Here is a 26,355-nt window from a genome sequence, read left to right on the forward strand (position 1 = left end):
TCCATAGCAGACAAATCCTGCCTGTCAGTGGCGATTATCATCATGTGTCTCTACAACATCTCTCTAAATAGCATCAGAACAAGCTCAACTTGCACTTCAACTGGCCGTTTGCTAGAGGGGACCCACTACTGTGCATGCGCATCACCATTCATGCTTTTGCCTGCACAGTCAGCAACAAGACTGCACTGAATGAGATGGCGCACAGTGCCGTGTGGAGACTACACGTGCATGCAGAATGCCAGAGCTATTTTATCAGTACACTGGAAAAAAGCTCTGCCTCCCCACCCTCCCTTAGAAAGTAATGAAACAATTCTACATTTTCGAGGCTGGCTCTGCAGGTGGAAAAGAAAATATTCTCGTGACAAAGGAAAGAAGATTACAAGATGAGTGGATGAGAGTGGCACAGATGAGGAGAAGATGGACCTTAATCTGAGCTCCTACAGTAAATGACTTGCACCGAACTAGTGGACATGAGTGAAAACAGCTTCACTCCCAATATAACAGCTATTTGCAACAACCAATGAAGCAGTGATTCTTTAGCTGAGGGAGTCTGAATACTATGGTTTTCAATTAAGGGGTGCAGAGACCGATAAATGAAAGTGTTAACAGACCCCGCCCATGTTTCGTCAGCAGCACCTAATACTTTTGTGTTCTTGTGTTCCAGCTTCAGTTAGTCTGTTCATATGTTTCATCTGACACTGATGGCACAGGTTTGAACTTTTCCACTGCACAAGTAGCACACAAGTCTCAGGGGGTAAATAAAGCAGGCATGCATAGCCTTCACTTCAATGTGTCCTACTGCATGGAGGCTTACAAATGTACCAGACACAGGCTGTCCCAGATCAAAAAACCCTGCTTAAAGGTCCCTCTGGGAATGCCAGGCGGCTGCTGAGGTTGCACTGGACATTCAGGTCTAACGTGCACCTTAGGAGAGTCACGACCACTGTAAGCATGGCCGGCTAGAGAAAAGAAACCCCACTTAATATGAACCCATGCCAGACACTCCTTAGCTCAGCATATGGCGCACATGGACTTGGAGCCTAACATGTGCATGCCCAACATGTTTGGCATGCACATGTTGGGCATGCATGTTGCCCAACATTGCATGTGCAAGCAAGACAAGCTCCCAACTCTAGCAGAGTGCAGGAGAGATACGAGAAAGGGCAAGAGCTAGTGCTCTTTAATAATAAATACAAAAATATTAGAAATCTCACTTAAGCAGAAACACAACATTGCCAGAAATGTGGTACCAAAATTTGGCCCCAAAAAGTGGTGCCGTAACAAAACTTGCAATTGGTCAAGAGCGGGAAAATACAAAATGAAACCAGTAGTTATTACTAGTACCTGCAACCCACCTACCACAAAGGAATAGAAAATAATTTCAGTGGACTGAGAATATAATTATAACGGAATTGCAATGCTTTCGCATTACTCGCATGCTCCTTAAGTGCCACTCAGTAATTTTTTTTCGGTTTTACCGTGCCAATTTGAGGAACATGCATAATGAAGAGAACAGAAATACTGCTGGAATGGAGAGTGCGCCACACGATTTATTCTTTTTGCAGGCATGAGACATGGCAGCATGTGATTGATCTAGGGGGTATACAATGTGGGTAGAACAGAGGGCACAGCCTGCACAGCAAAACAAGCCATGGAGCAAAGTGGACATGCACTGCAATGATGGACTGGATGGTGTAATGGCTAGCAGGCAGCATTTAGAGCCAAAGGTGCCAAAACCACTAAAGTAACACGCACTACGATACTCGGGGTCAACTATTTGGCAATGCAGCAGAGGCTAGGTAGGAGAGGGAAAGAGATTGACTTTTGTCTCCGTGTTGTGGGGAGTGGACTCCTGAGGCGTAGTGACCCGTACCATCTCTCCCATTCCTCCCTTTTCACCCCTCCGGCCAACAACAAAACCCCACCACCCATGGCATGCGGACAAATGCCAGTCTCTGCCTCTTTCCTACCTAGCCTCTGCTGCATTGCCAAAAAATGTTGTCTGTTAACATAGTTCCTTGTGCCAGCCACACATGGCCAGACATCTTTTCACTGGGTCATTGCTACAAGAGATTGATTCTCTCCAGTGATCACTCAGCAGTGAGCAGTGAGGTCAAGGCTTGCGGCCTAGGGATGCGGTCGGTCACGTGATAAATGGCAGAGAAGGAAGGGGATAGGTCCTCTGTATTGTTTTCAAGTAATTTTTAACTTGATAGTTGGCTAAATTGGCCGGATATTGTGCTCTTGCAATGGTCAAATTTATTAAAGTTTTCACGGTATACGATCGCTGGCGAGTATTCGGGAATCCACGAATATCAATTTTCGAATAACAATACGAATCGAATATCAAACATATTCGATAAGTATTCGAAATTTCGAATATTCGCACACCCCTATTAAAGAGCTCACAGTGCCTACTGGTTTCACTAACAGCCATCATGAGCCTAACAAGTGCAGCGCTTCCTCCAGGCTACTCAAGGCCTGTACAAGTAACCTCTGCAGGAAACTTCCAATGACCTTTCGTATAGAGCGGTACAAGAGGTTTACAGTCGTGAAGCACCTCCACTGAATGCAATCGCCAAGAGCAGAAATGAGCAAGCGTAAAGGCTCAGGTCATATAAAGCATTGAATGTCACATACCAAGCCTGTAGCCATCTGTGCTGTCTGCTGCTCCTGCAGACCTTGGACTGTGGACTGCAGCAATGACAAGGTGGATACGTTGGCTGCAGCACATTCATCCACAAGTTTCCTGGCTTCTGAGGTGTGTGCCACAAATGCAGCCTGGTGTTGCTGAATGAGACTGCACAGTGGTGCTGCAGGCCAAAAGAAAGTATGCGGTCAGATGGAGAGTTCTTATTCATGGCTTAAAAAAATGAAAAAAACCTGAAGGAAACTCAATGCTAGGTAGTCAATCTTTGCAAGCCAACCTTTATAAAAGCCATTCTCTCCTAAAAAGTACCCAGGTTTTCTCTATAAATTCAGTGCGTGGCAGGTAAATTAGACCTGCTTATTTGTATGCTTGATGAAGAATTTCATTCTTTCATGACTGTCATAGGGCAAGTGAATTCATGTTTTGGGATAAAGTCTAGGTAGTTGTGCTCTTTGACCAGCTATTCGAGACAATGCCGTCACAACCCTGTGCAGCCTGTCAGCCACGCAAATTAGCATACTTTCCGTGCACAAAATACTACAGTAGTGCCTAAAAGGGCCCTGCCACGGAAGTCAAGCATTAGGTATTTATTCTTTATATGCAAAGCATGTGACATTTTGATGCCTTAAAGGCCAAAGACATCGCCGAAGTCACAATATTGAACATTTTATCTTCTCCAGAAATGCTGGTTTCGAGCCGATTGTGTCGAAACACACTGGCAATTTTCGGCGGTGGAAATAAGGTGGCAGCCAGATTGGGTGTTCCCTTTCAGACTGGCTAATTCTCAGATTGTTTTCTGCTCCTCTAGTGAGTTCCAGCCATTGACCTAATGTCAAAGCATTTCACAACTCGCATCACACAACCCACTGAACAGATTATGAGCAAAAAGATATAGAAAGGTATATAACAACTTCAAGGATACAACTACAGAAAAAAGCAGCAAATGGCCCTTAGTAAAGGCCCCTTCCAACAAATGGCACTGACCTATTGCCACAACATCACGGTCAACTGCCCAGCACCTGCTAGCATAGCACTGCAGGTGGCTACCAGGAACAAAGTAGTTGACCATAGTGTCACACATTAAACTAACATCATTGGTTGCAAAGCCTCCTTTTAGGACCAATCCCTTGTTCGTTCTCGAAATGCATCTTACTATATTCTGAATGCAAATTGTCTGTTAAGCTCGAGAGGAGTGGATTATTATTACAGATCAAATATTTTGCACTCTTGTATACCTATAGCCCTCCAGCAACACCACTGATCACTAGTTAGTACACACACCAAGGCTTGCAAGCAAAGAGACAGGTTTCGAGTGTGGTGCAGAAAAATAATGCGTGAACATTGCATGTTTCAATTAGAGACACGTCAAAAGAACATCGCCACAGCTGAAATCAGACAGGAGGACATGTCATGCAGAAATACTGCATGGTACTTTAAAAAGCCTGGTAGCGCACACATCACAGCACACTTAGGCTGACCACCGGGGGCTGATAAATTTCTTAAACCATGATCAACACACGTGACCATCTGCAGTATAATCTAGTGAACACTTGGCAGTTGCTCAACTCTGCATCTTTCCACTGTACAGTTTCAGAGGTTAAAAAGATTGAAAGGACCACTTTAGACTGCAACCTAATTTCCAATTCCGCAATAGAAACAGTCCCTTTACACTACACTATCATAAGAAGTCTACTTCAGTTTTAGGGACCCCAAAGTGCTGACTACACCTCCGTTATTGTTCGATGCAAAATCCAAGTGGTAGTGAATTGGGCAAGCAAAGGTACTGTCGAGTGAACCACCTAAAGCTGGTGTCCACTTGAACCAGGAGAAACAGAGAGAGAGACTGCAATGCAAATGCAAAGGCGGCTCTGCTTACTGACTGCTCCAGTGATGTCAGATGGCTGCAGACCTACTGGAGGTCTTGATGTAAGCACCTCAAAACAGCCATGGTCTGTGTCAGCACGGCCCGCTGGAACAAATCAATAAGCCGTACTTGATGTCACTGATGCCAAACAGACTTTTGATGAGCCAAGCACCCAAAATCAAGATTAGCCAAAGGCACACTTATACTGCACAAAAATTTCTTATGCTCCTTTCTTGCTACAAGCAGAAAGAAGACAGAGGATAAAACAAAGGCTTTTCAGCTTCCTCCAGGGCAAAGCTAGCATCAGTGCTCTCTCCACAACCCAGAAGCTGCAAGATACGAGAGTCACAGCTGCGGCATATTGTGTTTACAGCAATATAGCCCTAGTTTTTTTTTTTTTTTACACCGCGAGCTGTATCCGTCATGAATTACAAGTGGTGTCTGGTGGCGGTTCAGGGAAGCTTATCCGGACCAGTGTGCAGCTGGCATGACGTTGCTAGTCAAGCGCGCATTACGTCACACCTCAGAAGCAATAGACTGGAATAGGCAGCCGCTGCTAGATCCCCTCAATGAACTAAAGGTAATGACATCTCCTCCCTCCTCCTCCTATGCTGGTGCTCCTTCTCTCAACTCTTCTTGGACACCAACAGTGGCAGCAGCTAGGCCGGGTGCGCATAGTGGACGCACCAAACGCTCCCGCCCGTGGTCGAGCCCGCGACAGTGGATACCCTCGAAGTGTTTTTCGGATGGTGCCTTCTTCTAAATCTCACTTGGAACTTAACGCTGCCAAGAGTAATTGGAACGACATGCACTCTGGTTGCGAATATTTAGCTTTTACTTTTGTTAGAGACACGTGCAGTCTAGGCTTTATATGAACCGGTGGTGGTGTAATGCTTCCGTAACATATTCTACACTCAAAGGCACGTTTTCAAGCGTAATCTGTTGTGCCTTTCAGGACGTAGTTGCCCACTAGTCTTAAATTTTATTTCAATTTTTTAGTTCTGCAAAGCTCGGCAATTGTTTTGCAGTGACTATGCTCCAGATACATCACAGGCTAAGGTTGAAAGGATCTGAGTGGCTGTAGTTACTTGTGTTTGTGTGTAGACTGGAGAACACGATGCCCTTTACATGGTTGTGATCGCAAGAATTTTGATGCAGGATGAATTGTCTTAGTTGACTAACGGCAACCACAAAAGTCTTAACCATAGCTATGCGCGAAGCAGCAGCACTGCGTGACTCAATAGAATGCTGTTCGCTAGGGTGACTGAATCTTGCGTCAACACAGGCAATATTAGCTGATAAGAGGACACTGGCTTCTGCTGTGTAATTTTCATGCATAACGTGAAGCAGCCAGCCAGTTTTGCACCTGTAATCTGTGGCCACGACGACGACTGTGAATATGTTTGCGAGTACATTTAACGAAGGTCCTCGCTTGCATACTCAAATGTTAACTGCGAAGATCCAGTGCATTGAAGAGAGCTGCTGTTATTGTGCCTAGGCAGAGTAATGGCTGACTTTCATAACCCCGCCAGAGGAAATACATTCAGCAATAATAGCAACATCATAGCTAGACCTGCACTGCGAGCAGCATGAACAGTGGGGATGCAATATTGAGAACCGCTGCTTTAGTCTCGAATTTGTGAGTGAATGAATCCAACTACAACAAAAGAAATACGTCCCGCAATGCACGCAACGTCACAGCTAGACCTGCACAGGGAACATAGCGTGAACGGCGAAGCTCTAACATGAAACGAAACTTTTGAGACGAGCCCGCCAACGGGTCCAACTACAACCTAACGAATATGCCAGACAATCCCCGCAACATCAATCCTTGAGCTGCAGAGCCAGCAGTGGGAACAGCAGGGCTCAGACAACACGACGCGTGGTTTTTGTAGTCAGCACATCATCACCCTCATCATCAGCCTGACTACACCCAGAGCCAGAGCAAGGCAAAGGCCTCTCCCATGTCTCTACAATTACCCCGTCCTTTGCCAGCTGCGTCCACTTTATGCCTGCAAACTTCCTAATCTTGTCCGCCCACCTAACCTTCTGCCAACCCTTCCTATGCTTGCCTTCTCTTGGAATCCACTCTGTTACCCTTAAGGACCAGCGGATATCTTCCCTTCGCATTACATGCTCTGCCCAAACCCATTTCTTCCCCTTGATTTCGACTACGATGTCATTAACACGCATTTGTTCCCTCACCCACTCTGACAGCTTCCCGTCTCTTAGCGTTACACCTATCATTTTTCTTTCCATAGCTCACTGCATTGTCCTTAATTTGAGTTAAACCCTTTTCATTAGCCTCCACATTTCTGCCCCGTAGGTCAGTACAAGTAAGATACAGCTGTTTTACACTTTTCTCTTGAGGGATATTGGTAAACTGCCATTCATGATCCGAGAGAACCTGCCATATGCACTCCACCCCATTCTTATTCTTCTAGTTATTTCCCTCTCGTGATCCGAATCAGTGGTCACTACCTGCAATAAGTAGACCGATTCCATCACCGCTTCCAGCACCTCGCTACCAATTGTGAACTGTTGTTCCCTTGCTAGACTGCTGAACATTACTTTGGTTTTCTGCATGTTAATTTTTAGGCCCACCGTTCTGCTCTGCCTGTCTAACTCATTGATCATGCTTTGAACTTCATCTCCTGAGTGACTCAGCTAGGCAATGTCATCAGCGAATCACAGATTATTTAGGTATTCTCCATTAACTCTTACTCCAACTGTTCCCAATTCAGGCCTTGGAATACCTTCTGTAAACAGGCAGTGAATAGTATTGGAGAGATCGTGCCTCCTTGCCCGATGCCCTTCCTTATTAGAATTTTACTGCTGACTTTATGGAGGACTATGGTAGCTGTGCAGTTCCTATATATATCATCCAGCATTTTGACAAAAGGCTCTTCTACCCCCTGATTACGCAATCCCTGTATGACTGCTGATGTTTCCACTGAGTCGAATGCTTTCTCGTAATTTACTTCAAAGAAAGACTGCATTCGCTCGTGCTTCACACCAAATCTGCTTAAAAAACACTAATGAGTAGTAAAGATGGTCACTTGGCTCACAAAGGCGCAGATCCAGCACGTTAACCAAGTTTGTCCAGCCTATACTGTGGAGCCAAACCATTCAGTGAGCCGCGTGCTTTCTCCAAGATGGTATAACGAAAAGTATTTTGATGTTGACTCCTTGGCTGTTGCGCCCATAAGCACAACGAAAGCTGGGAAAGCTCAGTGTCATCGCAATATGCAAACACTCTCAACTCAGGCAAAACCCTTCCCGCTAAAATTCCGTCGCACAAAAACAAGAGGACGAATGCCTGGGAATGCCGTTGGCATCTGCTGTGGAGCAAAAAAGCCTGCTTTAATACATGACTATGGCGCTTCGACCAATGGCAGGATCAGCTCTCCCAGGGCGTGGTAGGTAAGTGGGAAAGCAGCAAAGTTCAAAGGTCATACTTGCTTTCGATACATTCAAGGGTTTTAGCAGCTGCACGCTTGGTGCGGTTATTCCAGCTGTATTATCACTGGCATGAAGCATGCATCAGCCACTACTGTTCAGTATAAGTATAGATGTAGAAGAAACTCATGTGCATGACCGTGAGCAAAAGCGACGATGAAGACTAAACCTAGCTGTGCTCGCTGCTATGCAGGAAACTATACAGGAAATTGATGCAGAGCTCAAACTGAACATCGTCACACAATGAAAACCAAGTATCAATAGCAGAGCGCAAGCCACCCGGCAGAGCATACAAGATGCAGCAGTTGGACAACAGCACCCCGAAGCCACCAACCAGTGATCGACATCTAAGCAGAATCACCTAATTGCAGTTTCATTTTATTGCAGTAGCATGTGCCAGTGCACTGTCATTATTGTATGCGCCACCGAGCGCAGCCCATTTTTTTTTTTTTCGTTTATTCCCGGAATCATTGTTTAAAGAGATACTGCATTAAATTGCAGGTGCGATTATCCAAAGTTGCAGTCTTTATTTCATGTATTTTTGCACAAATGGTGTTATTTCGTACGCTTTGTGCATGCACGCCTACCAGGCGGGAGGCGGGGGTGACGTCACATGTCTCATGGCGGCCTGCACCCCGTCGCATCGTGCTGGCATCACTTCAGATGTCGCGCCTGTAAGCTCAGCATTGGCGGCATGGAAGCGTGAAAGACAGAAAATTACAGCCTGGAAAGTAACAGTGGGAGTAACGATTATATCATTCAGATATCGAAATGACTATGGACCAGAGACATGGATAGGACCCTGCCGAGTAAAATGAGCCTTGAGGATGACATATCGCTCAGTGGTAGCTGTGCGAAGTGGTAGCTGTGATATAATAATCCAGTTTGATATGACCCAGACAAATTTTCTTGAGTTAGGTATTAAAAGATTTCCTTTGCCAAAGGCAATTCAATGTATCACCTTCATGAATTGCTCCAGCTACACAAAAAGAGCAGCCGCAGCGCTGGGATGGGGCGGGGAGGGGGTTTTAAAATAGGACTTGTATATCACGTAAGCAGCGCGAACAGTGGAGATACTGCACGATGTATAAAAGCAGCCAACCTAATTGCATCGGCACAGCGAAAAAATCAACTCGACACTGAGGCAGCATCCGAATATCGAGCGCTAGCACACCGAACATAGGTCGCCGGTGTGAATCCGTGCCGCGAGCTAGGCTCCAACTAGTAAGTTTATGCTGTACAAAACGCTTAATCGTATGACACCATCTGGAACATTCTGCGGCAAATGGTTGGCCCACAAATTTTACATGAACATCGGGACTGAGTGTCCAGACTGACTCCTGCCAGACAGTAATATATATATTGGATCGACATAGTTTAGTCTCGAGTTGGGGTGCTAGGGTATCACGTTGCTACCTGTTATTTTATTCCATTACGTAACCACCTCGGTTACCATGGCAACCACTGGGTTAACATTTGTGTTTATCGATGACATCTGAAACGCTAAATGTAGAGCTTAACGCTCTAAAAGTATCCAGCATGCAGTTTTTGTGACTGGAGCACTGTTACTACGCTGCCAGACTTGCGTGCCTAACTACCACAAACGGGGTCTGGTGCGTGATGCTCGTGGCACTGGCCTTTTAGTAAACTGCCAACGTTGTTACTTTCTGAAGGTCTCTGATATGAGCAAAGAACCTCTCCGCTCATTTTTTCTTATAATGGCGCATGCTCGCATGAGAACACTATTACACGATATATTTTTTTTCTGCCCATTCAAGCATGCATATATATTGCCTGCTGGCAGTTTGTTTGGTGAATTTGCTGCTAATTCGGAATAAGGAAGCTAGAGCATTTATAATGTACATTTCTGTTCCGCCTGTCATCCGAGATGATTTTTCATCAAAGGTTGAATCAGCGAAACACTGGAACCAGTGAAAATATTTGGAAATTGTCTCTTGACAAGAAAAATACACCTGTAACAAATGCTGCATGCTTTAGCCTTCATATTCTCTGTAATTATGTGCACTAATATGTGCTAAAGAGTCACAGTTTTGCAGTAAACAGTGCTATATATAAGTTACCTGTAATTTTCTTCTAGTTTGGGTCCCTTTTTCGCTAAAGCACGGCAGTCATGCTTTCGGTTTGTACTTTCTAGGGAATATTACTGCCTTGTATTGCGAGGTGGCGCACAGCTGAACTGGAAGACGGTGATGTAGCGCTTCCGCACTTGGGCTATAGCTTATCAACCGCCATTACCGTGGTATTGAGGACAACAACAACTGCTTCCTCCTGCCTCGCTCCAGGTCTTCAAGAATGTCTCCCTCACAAGTATACTTCACATTATATATGGCAAAGCGTCAGGTTTGAGGCACTGTTGTTTCAGTGGGATGAGGATTCGCAACAGAGAAAGATTTATGTTGCAGTCGCTGTCGATTAAATTGCTGCGATAAAAATTCGAACCTAGAAGGTTTGTCGCGAAGGTTCGCCTGCGCCACATGGAACCATTCTTCAGAGCTTAGCATCCTTTGGGAAAGCATGACATTGCGTGTCTCTTCCCCCACTGCACTACTGTTACAACCTTTAGCGGAATAATACTTTCAGCACCCCGAATCTTCAGTGGCCTGCGCAGCAGCGTGGATCAAATTCGAGTTCAAACGACTCCGGACACAAGCGGTGGCACTCGCATCGCATCTCCTACGCAGCGCGTAGCATCCACGCAGCTGCAGCAGGTGCATGCTGTGACATAAGCGGCCAAGCCGGCCGGGCACAGAGGCATGGAGACATGTGAAGTCACAGCTTCCCAGGGCGCCACCGCCAGATGCACCAGTTTAAGGAAAAAATGAGGGGAAAAAGTGCTTTCCCCTGGCTTCGTGCAAAAAAACGATGAGGTTTCAGTCGACTTAGGAACGCCAGCTTTCATTCGAATACAAGCCACCGCGGTGGCTCAGTGGTTATGGCGCTCGTCTGCTGACCCAAAGGACGCGTGTTCGACCCCGGCCGCGGCGGTCGAATTTCGATGGAGGCGAAATTCTAGAGGCCTGTGTACTGTGCGATGTCAGTGCACATTAAAGAACCCCAGGTGGTCGAAATTCCCGGAGCCCTTCACTACGGCGTCCCTTATAGCCTGAGTCACTTTGGGACATTAAACCCCTATAAACCAAACCATCACTCGAATACAAAATTAGACCGCCTGAAATTTTATGCAGTATCCCTTTAAGAATACACCTCATGTTATTAGTGAGCTAGCACAAGATGGGTCATAAGTGAAAAAGACATGTCCAGGTGAAGCCTCCACCTGCCAGCTGTGGCCGGCAGTATTTAGGGGGATTTCCCTTCTCCACCTGCTAAAAGAGAAAAGGAAATCCAGCTCTCCACTTGTATTCAAGAGGATAGACAGAATGTCTGAGACAGACTGAACCAAGAACAACTGAGTAAGAAACTGAAGAAGACAGTAAAGCTCAGCCTTAATACTATGATGCAATAGCGTTAATATGTTAATACCCCTACATGTGGAAATGGTAACTTGATTTTAGATTCACAGATCGCTGCAAGTCATCCTACCAGTCCTGGTGCAATGGTGTAGCGGTTAACTGCTGGGCTACTGTGTCAGCAGTGGTATGAGCATTCTTAGCGATCAGTGAATGTGAAGTCAAGAATTATAAACGATCTGCCACTGCCCTGCGATGGCAGGTACTGCCCCCGGTGGGGCTTGTGCGATTCAGGTTGCTCTTCCCGGGCAACCTCTCGTGAACAATCATTATTTGTCACAGTGGTCACTTTGCTGTGACAAATAATGCCACCCCGCCAACCCGTCAAGTGGGAACTTTGCTCACAATCCAGTGGGCAGGTTGTGATGGCTGCACAAGGCCACATGACCTAGGTGGCCCACCTAGGTCGCCAGAGCGGCCAGTTCCTCCGGATGCTCTGGCTGCGAGGCTTCAAACAGTCGCCGATGCAGACACCAGACAATTTTTCCGACATTGGAATATTAATGCTCTCGTGTTAAAATGAAAATTACTCACAATGGGTGAGCAAAATTAAATGCATCTGACACAGGCAGCTGAAATTGCCGAGGAGAAGCAATGACGTGCGGCCCTACACTCCAGCTTATCGACCTAAACAAGGACGTAAATGCTAGCGCACCTAAGCCATGTTTAGCTAAACCTGGTAAATGGGGGCCATTTTTGTTTTTGAAACCAAGGTGAGAGTAAAAAAATCCCTTTTCCGCTGCCCCTCAAGAGAGCTACAGCAACCTTCACCACACAACTCGTAAGACGCTGGCAGAAGCCGCCTTTTAGAAGACCCTAGAGCCATGGAGCACTCGCTGATAAGAGAACGCCCTGAGTGAAGCAGGGAAAGAAAAGGAGGGAGAACGGGCATAGGAATGGGCTGCACGAAACAGAAAGCAACGCTGACAAGGTAGTGACGGCATGAAAGGAAGGGCTCTGAAATACCTTCCCAGGAGAGCACATCAACTCACTCAATCATTGTATTGTTTTGTCATGAGTACCAGAGCCGAATAATACACTTCTGCACACAGAAGAGTACCCACAATCACGCCCGAAAGTTGGCAAGCCCTTTCCGAATGCTTTTTCATGCTCGCACCCTCCTCCATTGCACCGCTCCAATGTATAGCTGTTCAGAGATGGCTATTGATTAGTCTTCCAGGCATCACGCAGCTACCATGGATGTGACCAACAAGTGGCATAGCTCCAGCGAATCACGAAGCTGCACCTCCGGCTATGGGGTCGGTGGAGGAGCTCTGACCTTTCAGTGTGCACAAGGTGACAAGAGGCGAGGAAAAGGTGCGAAGACACTGAAATTCAAATTTTGACAACAGATAACAAAGCTTCCACACAGCACATCAAAAAAATTTTTCCTGGAGGACATTCATGAAGCAGCATCTTTTAACATCACAGGCACACGTAAACTTTCTTAGAACCCGTTTCAAAGCCCCTTTAAGATGTCAAAAGGCTTTGCTTCGCCCAATGGTGCCACATGTATTTTCGTGCCTCACAAATATGAACAAATTCATTGCTTCCGTGTATTTTACCAATCTCATTTCCTTTTTTTTCCCCAAGTGTTTGGCTGTATTGGTTTGTAATTTATAATCAACTTGTTTATTTTGCGCGAACTGTAACTTCCTCATCCTGTTACATTTCATTGTAACGTCGTACTTGTGTAAACAAGTTAACGCTAGTGCCGCTAACCCCCAGAGAATCGCGGCTACCTGGAACAGTTTGTACCTATTTAGCACGGAAGAAAGCAGCAGCAGAAGGAATGTGCAAAAAGATCAGTGACGATTTTTATAAGTGAATTTGTGTTCCTGAAGAGCAACCTCTATTCCCACACAAGCAATGGCACCAATTTTTCTGCAGTGGTCGCATGATAGGTATGTGCTCTTCACAATGATGCACACATGTGTGCTCTGCTATACTGGACGAATAATCCGTTGTGCTCCAGCAATCTCCTTGTGTCGTTTTTTTTGCATGTGCATTCTTTGTCGCACTACTTTTTGCTCACGCAATCGGTCATTGCAAAAGACTACACAAAGCAGAAGGAGATGGAACACAGCACCTTAACAGTCATTTCAGAAAACGACATGCACTCACCAGCTTTTGGCGTGGTGTCATCAGCACATGTCACCTGCAATAAAAAAATGCACAGACATCAAAGCTACACTAACGAATGCAGGGCACCCCTTTTCTGCTCACCCACAACGGTGGCGAGAGCATGAATGCAGAGCCTATAGTGCATCCCATGACTAACTTGCAGCACTACCAAAGGCAGAGACCTCCTCATCCAATCAAGAGGGTGCATTAAATGTGTTCTTGCGTGCTTAGCAGTCTGTGTGTCGTCTGCTTGCGGTGTACACAGATATGGTTAGGAGTATAAATCGACGCTATGTACCGTATTTACTCGCATAATGCTCGCACTCGTGTAATGCTCGCACCCCCCACATTGGCTATCAAAAATTTGAAAATTTTTTTTTCCCCGCAAAATCATCGCACACCCAAAATTACTGCCGCGAGCCGTCTGCTTGTCGTAGCGATCGCCATCTATTGACTGCGGCCACAACTAACTGCCATGGTTGGGCGCACGTGCTACTATGCGGCGGTACTGTGCTATCATCCGCTGCCACCGCCGCTACCGCTCATCCACTCACCACCGCTACGCCATTTTGCGAAGGTGTCTCCAGCTCTCCGGTGTCGCGTAGGCCTCGTTTGCCTTGTTTGAGTGTTGCACCGTGCTCTTTGTGCCGCTTCGCCATGGGACACTACGCAAGCTACACAGCTGCTTTTAAGCTAAAAGCTATTGAGTATGCGTTGGTACATGGCAACCGCGCCACCAGCAGACACTTCGGCGTCAACGAGTTTTGCGTCCGGTATTGGAGACGGCAGCACGACGAACTCAAGACGACTGGTAAGACGCGCCGGGCCTTCCGTGGACCGAAGACTGGGAAATTTCCTGCTGTCGAAGCCTCTTTACTGGAATATATCAAGGCTCGAGGAGCAGATGGGTGTGCTGTGTCGATTGATTTGATACGGGACCAGGCGCTCGTAATCGCAAGAAAGGAGGGCATTCCGGTGCAAGACTTCCGCGCTAGTAACGGGTGGGCCACACGATTTATGCGGCGCAATGGACTCTCGCTCAGGAGGCAAACGATGCTTTGCCAGCGCCTGCCCACAGCCTATGAAGAGAAAATAGTGGACTTCCATCGATTCTTTATCAGGATCCGGCAGTAGAAAAACTTCTTGCTCTCCCAGATAGGGAACGCGGACCAAACTCCGCTGAATTTCAATATGCCCAGCAGCAGGACAGTCGAACAGACAAGCGCCCGGACTGTGCACGTCAGGACTACAGGTGCCGAAAAACAGAGGTGCACGGTCATGATAGGCGTGACGGCGGAGGGGCGGAAGCTCCCACCGTACGTCAATTTCAAGCGGAAGACCCTCCCGAAAGGAAAGCTCCCCCCGGTATACACGTGCGCGTCCAAGAAAAGGGGTTGATGACCTTATGGCGGACTGGGTGAAGACTGTGTGGGGGCGGCGACCGGGAGCGCTTCTTTTTCCGTCGCTCCTCGTGCTTGATAGCTTTCGGGGCCATCTTCAAGAGTCGGTTTGGGCGAAGTTCAAGGAACTGCGCACGGACCTGGCTGTTATACCCGGCGGCCTCACATCAATGCTACAGCCTCTTGACGTATCTTTGAACAAGCCATTTAAAGATAACGTCCGGAGGCTGTACACAGAATGGATGGCCGAAGGTGAACATGCTGCGACGCCGGGCGGCAAGATCAAAAGACCGTCCGTGGAGCTGCTGTGCAGCTGGGTATCAGAGGCATGGGGGATGATTGATGTAAACATGGTGGCCAGAAGCTTCAAGAAAACAGGAATTTCGAACGCCCTGGATGCGAGCGACCAAGGACCACCTGGTGTGGGACAACGAAGAAGCATCGGAAGATGAAGAAACCATCGATTCCAGTGTCGGCACGAACTCTGATGAAGAGTAGGATTGCCTGCAGGACGTACGCAACGCGAGTAGTGACGGGGAGGTTGCGCGTGGCAAATAAAGTGCTTTAGCAGCTTGAGCTTACGTTCACCCTGTACTTTCATAAAGAAGGTAAGTTACGCTTGAAAGTAATGTTTTCGTTATATTTACAATTGCGGACCTGACAATCCTGATCTTGCACCCATTCATCTTTGCATTTAACACTCCGAAACATTTGCTTGAAAATTTTCCCCGCATAATTATCGCACCCCCAAACTTCGCGTTGATTTTCAGGGAAAAAAAGTGTGAGGATTACGCAAGTAAATACGGTATGTACCATAAGCGTAAGCACGCTTACATCACCTAACCACAAGCATTTTGCAGGGCGTTATGCCATTTGTCACATTTACACTTTTAATTCAGTGTATGCAAACGGAGTCTAAACAATAAGTCCAGCCAAGTGGTGCCATCTGGTTCTTAAAACACGAACCATTTTTGTTAACGCACTTCTTTTTAGGATTACAAACGGCACAATTGTCACTCTAAAAAATAAAAGCCAATTCATCGCTCATACGTTTTGTGACTGGAGTGAGATGAGATGAAGAGAAAGCTTGGTGCCTCATTTATGGCTAAGGAATGTACAGAAAACTGCAGTAACAATGATGAATTTAGTCTGAGGCAAAGGATCCTGCTTCGAAGGGTATCGCCATTTTGAAAACAATGTTTTAGAGCACGTGAGAGTCGCAAACGTTAAACTCTGAAAAAAGTATATGTGACGTGAGTGTACGTTAAGTCTCAATATGAGAGTGTCTGGCACATGCACACTTAAAGAATGCTATCCCATATGCCCGTATGCTTACCTGCTACTGGTGCTACATTCCGCAACGTGAGAAAGTTGCCTGTGCACTCATCACAGCTTTGATAGTGCTGCAAGGAACTACTGGCATTCAATATATTTTGTGGTCAGATGGAGCCAGAAAAAAAAATGAGTCGCTCCGAAATAACCCCCAAACTCTGCCCGCATAACATGCACAGCTACTGGTGCATTGCATCTTGCTTGCGCCAGATAACAAGAAATTTTGCAATGCAGACACCTGTTGATGACTGCTCTTAATCTTTCATTCCAGAATCGGTGGAATGCATTGTTTTGTGTCGAGATGCTCATTGCCTCATGTGCTATTCTGGGTTATTACCCAACAAAAAAAAGTTCGCAAATCTACTACTGCAAGAGTGACATGACCATGTGCTACCAAACCCCATTCCATCACAGCTCAAGAAAAAAACTCACTTCTTGTGCGCAATAGCACTTTGCATGCATCTGGTTCTGAATAAAAAATTGAACCAGGCAGTAAAACTAAAGCAAGAAAAAAAGCACACAGGAGCGTATCGCGCTCCTTGCCAAAGCTCTCATGTCATTTAGAAGCCACTCGAAAGAGTGAAGCGATATGATCATGAGGGAACTGGATGATTGACGAAAAGATGCATGATGTTTATATAGAAGATACAGAAACATTGGCTGAAGTTGATTCCTCAATGCCCTGCTGGGCCAGTACCCAAAATGCAAAAATGGGAGCACGCGGTTTGGAAAGAACTGCGAATTTGGAAGCAGGCAGACAAGAAATGTGCAGTGACACCAGTGAGAAGCTGAGAGAGATGCAGAATGCAGGAGGCAAACTGAGGAAAGAGACAATAGAACAGTGAAATTTTAATGCAATGTGTGGAACAAGATTTCAAGGCACGGCAGCAAAGACGGGAGGCAGGACCTGAAATATGGCTTGCTCGAGAGACAATTTAAGTGGTGTACATTCTAGCATGAACAGCAGTACATAGTAGCCATCGTGTTATGCATGTGCTGTTGAAATGCAATTAAATGGGCTTCATAAATTTTATCTTTACCATTTGTTTGTTCATTCATACTGGTTGTTAATTATATACGGCCAATGCCACCAACAGCAAACTATTTAGTGCGTCCACAGGCATCACCACACTAACAGTACATGAATGATGGTATGATATTGGGTACGGTTCCCGTTCCTGTTGGAAACAGCTGCGTGCAACACTTGCCCGATTTCACTGCAAAACCAGCATTTGTGGCAACATGCCAAGTGCAGATTCTGTGGTGCAGTTAGGTACTGTGCAGCTGGTGCAGCATACCACCACTGTTTCCTGCATCTGGAAGCCAGTGAGGAAATGCTACCTTTCTTCTTTTTGTGTATAAATCCAGGGAGAGAGCTCGAACAATCAATGGAGTGGAGGCCAAGTGCAAACAACTCACAGGTGCACCGGGACACGGAAAGAAGCGACAAACCTCTGAGTTCTCCTGGCCTTGTGGTGAAGGTGGTGGTGAGGCAGGACTCTGCAAAGCTGGGTGGCAGAACTGCACCAGAGAAAGAAAGAAACAACTTTCTTGCCTGCAAGTGAATGCTAAGCTTAAAGCAGACGTGCATAAACTGCACAAAACAGACTGTCAGTCGTGTGTAAGCATAAAACGAACATCCACCAGCGTTTCAAATGAACCAGCAGCCCACCAAAGGGTAAGTGAGTGCCTGCTCTATGACGTCCAACGAGAACTCCAAAGCAAAGCTCCAGCGGTGGCATAAAAGTCTCACTACAAGGATGACACAAGCTTCTTTCTGGTGCAGAAACACTCACCCCAAAAATTGTTTGGTTTTAGTTATGGGGCTTGACATCAAAAAGAGACTCAGGCTATGAGGGATGTTGTAGGGAGGGCTCCAGACAGTCTCGACCAACTGGGGTTCTTTAATGCGCAGCAACAGGCCTCCAGCATTTCGCCTTCATCGAAATGTGACCACCGTGGCTGGGATTGATGGTGAGTCTTTTAAGATCAGCAGCCAAGCACCATAATTACTGAGCAACAGCGGCAGCTTAGCACAATAAAAAGAAACAGTGCCTTGGTACACCTTATACAAAAACATCTTTCCCACTTTCCCGTTCCTGACAAGTCTGCTACAGTCTTGATAAAGCCACCAAAGCATGCAGGCTATCTGAAAAGTGCTAAATTCGACCAAATAAAAAAAAAACTAAGGTTTCCTTTAAGCAACTCACGCCATCATGCAGACACTCAATTTCTACCCGAGCACAAGGATTCTCACGAGATTTTGAGCCTCTTTCTTATTTAAGAAGATTTCGTGCAAGTTACTGTCTCAAGCGAGTTAACCACATAAAATACTAGAACATTTGTTGACCAGATTTTTGTCATATGCTGTCAAAAGCTACTACATTTGCTATTCCCTTCCTATGACACTGCAAGGAACATGGCAAAGCCAAATTATTGAGGAAAATGATGAACTACACCTCATAGAAGGCTTCAAATTTTAGTTCAGCATTTCATGGAGCTTCTATTGCATTTCTCGCATGCCAGCAGTACAAGGAGACAAGCAGGTCATCCAAAAAATCTGCCCTCTTCACATGGGTGTAGTGTGGTGCCTTTGCCGGTTACCAAATGGTTTGGTTTGGTTTATGGTGGTTTAATGTCCCAAAGCGACTCAGGCTATGAGGGACGCCGTAGTGAAGGGCTCTGGAAATTTCAACCACCTGCGGTTCTTCAACGTGCACAGACATCGCACAGTCCACGGGCTTCTAGAATTTCACCTACATCGAAATTCGACCACCATGGCCGGGACCAAACCCGCGTCTTTTGGGCCACCAGCCGAGTGCCATAACCACTGAGCCACCACAGCGGCCAGGTTGCCAAATGCCTCAGCACAACTGACTACGACCTACCGTTGCATCTAGAATACTAGAATAGTTAGCCAGGTGCATTTCCTACTATGCACATGTTTACCTTGCTCTTGTGGGTGGTAGGAATGATCAACGGCCTCAAAGCATTCCCATAGAAAAGCCACAACCTGAGGTTTACATCAAAGTTGACAAAAACTTTGTAGCTTTTCGATAATCATTACTCTTTGACAAAGATGTGTTGTGTCACAACGCAGAATGTTGCCTCAAAACTTTAACCAGGCTTGTGTAAGTACCACGTGCTCGTTTTCCTCAATGACCGATAACCACGTGTGCTTAAGGATTTTTTTAGAAGAGAAATGTGCAGTAACTGTCTCGCTTCTCGGCGAACACCTCAACAGCCCCATAAGGGAAGGAAGGAAGGTGGGAGTAACAGAAGAGAAAGGGCTGCCGTAGTGGAGGGCTCTGGAATAATTTGACCACCTGGGGATATTTTATGCACTGACACTGTTCAGCACAATGTTACGTGCACTGCTTTTGCATTTATTTCACTGCGTGGTTCAAGTGTACACCTACAAAGTGAGCCAGTCATGAGTCTTTCCTTTCCTCAAATCCAGCGGGGAACCTAGATTGCAAATAAGGAATAAGGCTAGCGCCATGAGATAGAAACACGAACGACGACTAAAAGCTTGTTTCCAACTAGAGATCCTATTTTTCACTCCCGGCATGTTTGAATTGTCCACCGGGAAAGTGAGTCAGTTAAGTGCTTTTCCTTCACTCAAATCCAGTGCAGGACCTAACTAGCCCACTTCTAGCAGCGTGGTTAAGACTGCGAATAAGGCTGGAGCTGGTAACCAGACTGTCTAACTTTCTTCAAGCAAGTGCGCCGTGGCCTGTGCCAAGGATGATTGAAAGGGGCAGTCCACGATGCAGAATCAGGCATGCATCTCTGGTTGTGCACACTGCTTTCTAGTCCCGTCCTGCACTGCACCCGCAAGCAACGCTATTTCAGTCCCGGCCGCGGCAGCCTCATTTCGACCTTCCCATCTTTTTTGGTGCTGCACACTTTAGGTGTCCACCAAAAAAATTAGCCAGTTTTTGCCTTTTCCTTACTCAAATCCAGGGGAGGATCTCTACTGTTGTGAATAAGGTTAGACTGGGAACTCAATAGTATTATTTGCTTCGTGCAAGCGGGCCCTCGAGACCATGAAGTGCGCAGAGAACACAATCGATCTGAGACTGCTATCATAAGAAGACAGAGTATGCACGTGAGCATAGAGGTGCCCAACAAGACAGTCGCCCGTGAAACGTCGAAAGTAGCCTGCAGCTCCAGGTATCTCGACCACTAATGCCAGTCGGCTTTCACTGATTAGTGTGGTAAGTAGGTAAGCTTAGCTCTACTAATTATTTCACCTTTCTTGAAAAACTTCTTGAAACAAGTATGATGCTACTACCTCTCTTTCCCCATTTTCCCGCTTACTTTAACGAAGTAAGTTCTACAGAGAAACCTTGTTATTGCAAGAAAGTAAAAAGTGTTAAAATAGTTCGCTATAGCTGAAATTTTTAATATAAAATTTCGTCAAAAACACTCCCAACAGCGGTGAAATTTAGTCATTGAACAACCCACAAACCTCGCGATCTTTACTACAGAAACGAAGAGACGTTTTGTCAGGTTTTGGCGGCATTTCGAAGGCGCTCGCGGATCCTAAGGCCGCAAAAAACCCCCCGCACAGCACAAGCGCAGGTTGAGCACCGGCTATGGTGGCTTTCTGGCATCACAGCAGTGTCGCGTGGAAAGCGGTATGTCAGAGTGAAAGCTATCGTTTTCACCACTTCTGCGACAGCAGACATGAGTGCAGAGTTGTTACTGCAAGCTTACAACCACTTGCGCTGTTTTTTCCAGGGTGCTAACAATGGATGCCAGAGGTGTGAATGTCTGCTGACTGCAACCCACAATCCGCTGTTGGCAAGTGCGAGATAAAAGTGCAAACCTTGGCACGAACGCTTGCCACATCGCCACCAGTCACTTTTGCAGTGCGGCGAAGCCTGCCGCCTGCATCTGAACGGGCAGTTCAATATATTATTATTATTTATTGATACCTCACAGGCCCCGAAAAGCATTGAGTGAGGGGGACATCAAGGAAAAGGCATATACCAAAATAATAAACAACAATAACATTACATTGGACACGGTACAATATTCATTTCATGGCCAACCGCGTTCGATATATAAAGTAGAAATTTTGTGTGTTTGTCAAAAATATTTACGAGGAATTCAATATTGCCAATAATTAGAAATATTCATGCTCGTTATATCAAGATTTAACTGTATATGTTTCTACTAGGGAATGATTTTCACTACAGTTCCTAAATGTTTACCCCACCCTGTCTTAGCCCGTGTGCATTTTTCAAATAGGATCTGTGCTGAGCGGTGCCATGAGCATCTAGTAATTTATTCATTGTGCATAATGGTGGCCGCTCAGTACTTGCTGCTTTACAAAGGTATAAATTATGGCAGGTAGTGAACTCACATGCACAGGTGGGGTAGGCTCAGGAGCCACATCCCGTCGAACGGCTGTGGCCTGTGGTTGACTGTGCCTGTGCACCGACCCGAATCGCCTGAAACGACATAGCAGAATGAACCAACTCTTCTTTTGAAAGATATCAGCTCAGAAGACAACACACTTATGTGATCGATGTTCACGAACTAGAGTCAACACAAAGTGTAAGCTTTTCTTGTCGTCGCCATAAACAAAACAAAAACAGAAGACATGTAAAACAAATTCCCAGACTTCATGCCCTGGGCCGAAGAAATCCCAGCGATAGCAGCACTGCCCTCTCCCTTTCTCTGGTGGGCAATGTCCACGTGACTTCGGCAAAGTGGGATCACATGAGAAAAGCTTGAAAGTTGACACAAGCATTGATTTCTTTGAAGTTAGTCCTTCAAAACACTGGGTTCAATTGCAGTAGTGCACGTTGCCCATTCAGTAATTAAACCAGGCATAATTCCACAAAAAATGCGTTCTTTGATTCCCAAATCTGATGAAATGGCAAGGTGTTATCAGGAATGATTGTAGCAAACCACAAGCGATCGGAAATGTCAAGTCCTTCGCATCTGCAGAAAGCTCCGTCCTGCAGCGTGTAGCATGTAGTAGTGGGCCCGTAGAGCGAACAATGGGAGATGGTGAAAACGCGAGAAAAACAACCAACCACACTGCACAGGACCGAAAGCGACAATGCAACACTCAGTGAACCAAGGTTACAAGTGGCTAACTTGCACTATTTCACAAACGGAGCATATACATCCATCATGGTGCCATTCCTGCTACCCTTCCCTACAGTTCTTTCTTTGTGAGGGTTTTCTTGTTTTTAGGCATGCGCAAATCATTTGAAATTTTGAAAAACCAAATCAAATATATTCTTTGAATGAATCGAATAATCCAGGTAAATATTAATCGAAATGAATCTAATCCATTTCCAAGTTTTTGGATAGTTTTCAGATAATTGGCATGAAATTCGAATATCACACAGCAATTTTTTCGACAATTGTTTCAAAAACAAGGCACACTCCGGCATCACACAGCATGCTCCCGCAGTTGGTTCTGTGCATGCTGGAAAAAGTCGTCCAGTGGGAAGAAGGGCTCCGCAACAGCACTCGGTCCATTCGTATGACGTTCATAATACTCATACATAAGATCTTTAAGATTCAGCGACCCATATGGGTTCAGCCAGGTTAAGCAAACCTTCCCTTCATGACCAATATTGGGGGCATAAGGTTGAAATTCATCTCTCTCAACAACTCGGAATTTCCACTAGTCTGTTGGCAAGTTGCCTTCAGTAGCCAACAGCAATTTTCTTATGCGTACAACATGACCGTCATAGAGTGAACCCTCACTTCGCTATTTGTGCAAGCTCTTGGATATCAGTGTTGAGTCTTCTGACAGAGCTTTATGTCCATGACTTATTGCGCCACCTATAGCGCTTTGTTGTTCCGCGCGAATATTCCTTTTGTTTAATAATCACTCAAGCAACAAATATACACAGATACATTCAAATTGTATTAGATTCGGTTACATTACTAACCCAATTCATGCAGGATTCCGTTTTTAAATACATTCTTTCCTTAGCTTCTCTATTCCAGTGCAAACTATTGGGAATAAACTAGTCTGAAAGCGGAACCCATCGCAAGTGCATCGTTCCTTAAGGCCTCTCCATGCAGTCTGGTGGGCCATAATACTAGCTCTGTGGTTCCATGCGGCAAGCCTAAACAGACAAATAGTTTATAGATTATGGGGTTTATCATCCCAAAGAGACTCAAGCTATGAGGAACACTGTAGTGGAGGGCTCCGGATATAATATCAACTGACTGGGGGTTCTCTAACGTGCTCACACATAACACAGTACACTGGTCTCTGGCATTTTGCCTCCATCGAAAGGCAACTGCCACTGACAGAATCGAACCAGTGTTCTTCGTGTCCGCAGCCAAGCTCCATAACCAGTGAGGCACAGTGGTGGCTAATCAGACAAATGTCATTTTCAAAGTGTCATTCCATTATCTCTGGAGTTATTACTGCACTGAATGCACCAGTACCACGGGCTCCTATGTTTGCTATAATGGCTTTTTATCCGGTAACTGAAGAAGACAGATCGAGCGTGGGCCAGGCTACATCTCTGTTATCTTGTGACCCTGCAGCCTCCTCTTCAGGAAGTGCTTGCCACGTCATTTTCGTGCATGCACAGCTGCCTATTTGGCAGCAAGCATGCAACGCTTTTGTTTCTCGGAATTCATGCGAGTGGGAATGTTATGTGAGGACGCTGCTTCGTGCTAGTAGCAAAATGAAGACGGATTCCACGAATGTGGCGCCAAGCGCTAAACCTTGAGAGACTCTCGGCATATGTCGCCATAGGGGCAAGCTTCTCGGCATATAGGTACGGTACTGAAGAGTCATTTTTCTCATAAAATCAGTGAACGGGAAAGTCGTCATTGAGCGTGCATTAAATAGACGTGTTAAAAACGGCCTCGGCAGAGCATTGCCTGGCCTCTATACAGGGTGTTTCACCTAACTAAGCCTTTCCAAAATTAAAAAAAAGTAGGCTTTTTGACTTTGAAGAGCACTTTTTCAGCACAGCATTGTCACCAGTGTAGTACATCAGAATTCAACTAAGACATGCTAACTAGCAGGCTGGACAACTAAAATTGATAGTTCAACTTTTTAACTACAGATCGGCTCATTATTTATTGAGAGGCATGTAGCCCACTATAAGCAATATCCATATCAGTGTTTATAATTTTGAAAATGTGGTTGCCTTTGCTACTATGGCCCAAAAAATTTTGGCTGCATGACGAGAAAATACATGCGCATTCGAGAAGCTTGTAGGCAAAGCGACCACTCCTATGCATCTAACTTGTCGAAATAGCCAAAATTGTTTGGGCCACAGCATCGAGGGTAACAGTTTTCTGATATGGATATTACTTACAGAGGACTACCTGCCTCTCAATGATTGAGGATCCTAACAGTAATATCAGTTAACTATTCAATATCATTAACAAGCCTGCTAGTTAGCATGTGTTAGCTATATTCTGGTGTACTATGCTGAAAAAAGGTGATCTTTAACTCCAAAAGCCTATTTTCAAAATTGTGGAAAGTGAAACCCTCTGTACAGAGGCCAGATCTAAGTGATTCAGCCAATGCACGCGTAGTACGATTGTTCGCGGAGGTCGCTGTAGAGCCGGCGAGCGCTATGGGCATTCAAACAGCGAAAGGAACCTTACGAATGCGCCAAGCAACGTTGCACGCGCCAGCTTCGCGAAGAATAAGCGGCTGCAGTCTGCGGCGCCTATAGCAGCTGTAGCGACCCTCGTGACTAGCGCGGGTTACGTGCCGGAGAAGAGCAGATGGCGCCCGCACGCGATAAGGCTGCTTCGACGCTGGCGTCTACTGAACGGCAGAAGCGGCGTCCGGCAGAGGGCAAGGCCCGACACCGTTCTGCGCAGGGTGTGCTGGCGCCACCTCTTCTTCGGCACGCGACGCTCGTCACGCGGACCGCTACACACAAAGAGTGCCCAAGGAAGCCGAGCGCGCGGTCCAGCTTACAAAAATGGCCGATGACGGAACTTCCTCAAAACCCGAGTGCGTATTTTATGTAGTGTACTATTTACCCCCCCCCCCATGTCTTTCTTCTGTCCCCTCACCTCTTTTATTTCATTTCTCCCACCTGCCTGCTATCCTTTCTTTCCGCTGCCCCAGCTCAGGTGCCGCCGCACGTGATGGCAGATGCCGGGGCTAGCAAAAATCTTTTACCTTCCTTTTATGTTATTTTAAATAAACCACCACTACTACTACTACTACCACCATTTATCAGATGTCCTAGAATGGGCTACGCCTTCTCTGCGTAAAGCATTTCATGCTTACATGTGCTATTGACGACGAGATAACTTATTTCCGGGCCTGTCCACTGAAGCACAGCATAAACGATGCTTAGGTCATTACTGAAAAAGACAGCTTGCCTGTTAGGGTTGCAACTCTCGCCGCGCATGTAGTCGGCGCAGATGCAAATCCCCTGGATCGTCACCTTGCAGTGGAATTGAATGCTGATGGGAGGCAGCTGCAGTCTACTCGATGGCCAGCGAGCGTCGAGGCAGTTGTTTCGAAGCCGACCGACGCCAGACACTGCGAATATATGCGCGCGTAGGAGATCGCCTTGCGGTGGAAATGAATGCTGATGGGAGGCAGCTGCAGCCCGCCAAATTGCCAGTGAGCGTCTAGGCAGCTGTCTCGGAGCCGACCGACGCCAGACACTTCGAATATATGCGCGCGTAGGAGATCGCCTTGTGGTGGAAATGAATGCTGATGGGACACAGCTGCAGTCCACTCGATTGCCAGCGAGCGTCGAGCCAGTTGTTTCGAAGCCGACCGACGCCAAACACTGCGAATATATGCGCGCGAACAGGTCTCAGAACAGCCCAGCCAGCCACTTCGATTCTCGGCTTACCTGGCTGCTGGGACGAGGCCGACCAGACGGCTTGGGCTCCCGCTTCGGGGACCCTGCCCTTTGTCTCCGATCTCGATGGATGCCGGACATAGCCGGAGCTCATGGTATCAGCGGAACAAGGCTGCCCAAAATGCCTGATCGCACCTTAAACAGAAGGCATAATAAGGCATCACGCCACTGTGCAATGCAGGCACCCTCACAC

General features: G+C 46.3%; 1 protein-coding gene across 4 annotated transcripts in view; it reads right to left on the reverse strand.

Moving 5' to 3' along the window:
* LOC144115758 (uncharacterized) overlaps positions 1-26,355 on the reverse strand; it is a 47,885-nt gene that overhangs the window by 21,119 nt on the left and 411 nt on the right. For 2 of the 4 annotated variants that reach the window (XR_013311533.1, XM_077650256.1), the window contains exons 2-8: positions 26,154-26,297; positions 25,669-26,087; positions 21,692-21,779; positions 17,770-17,838; positions 13,586-13,619; positions 4,527-4,619; positions 2,641-2,813 (exon numbers count right to left, since the gene is read on the reverse strand). Coding sequence is in view for 3 of the 4 variants with exons in the window: in XM_077650256.1 (XP_077506382.1) it covers positions 2,641-2,813; positions 4,527-4,619; positions 13,586-13,619; positions 17,770-17,838; positions 21,692-21,779; positions 25,669-26,087; positions 26,154-26,243 (966 nt within the window). In the remaining variant the exon portion in view is untranslated. Of the gene's footprint in view, positions 1-2,640; positions 2,814-4,526; positions 4,620-13,584; positions 13,620-17,769; positions 17,839-21,691; positions 21,780-25,668; positions 26,088-26,153; positions 26,298-26,355 lie in introns of all 4 variants that reach the window. The other 2 variants (XM_077650258.1, XM_077650259.1) reach the window with 2 other exon arrangements.

The sequence above is a fragment of the Amblyomma americanum genome, chromosome 1 (genome assembly GCF_052857255.1).
Source record: "Amblyomma americanum isolate KBUSLIRL-KWMA chromosome 1, ASM5285725v1, whole genome shotgun sequence".
Lineage (NCBI taxonomy): Eukaryota > Metazoa > Arthropoda > Arachnida > Ixodida > Ixodidae > Amblyomma > Amblyomma americanum.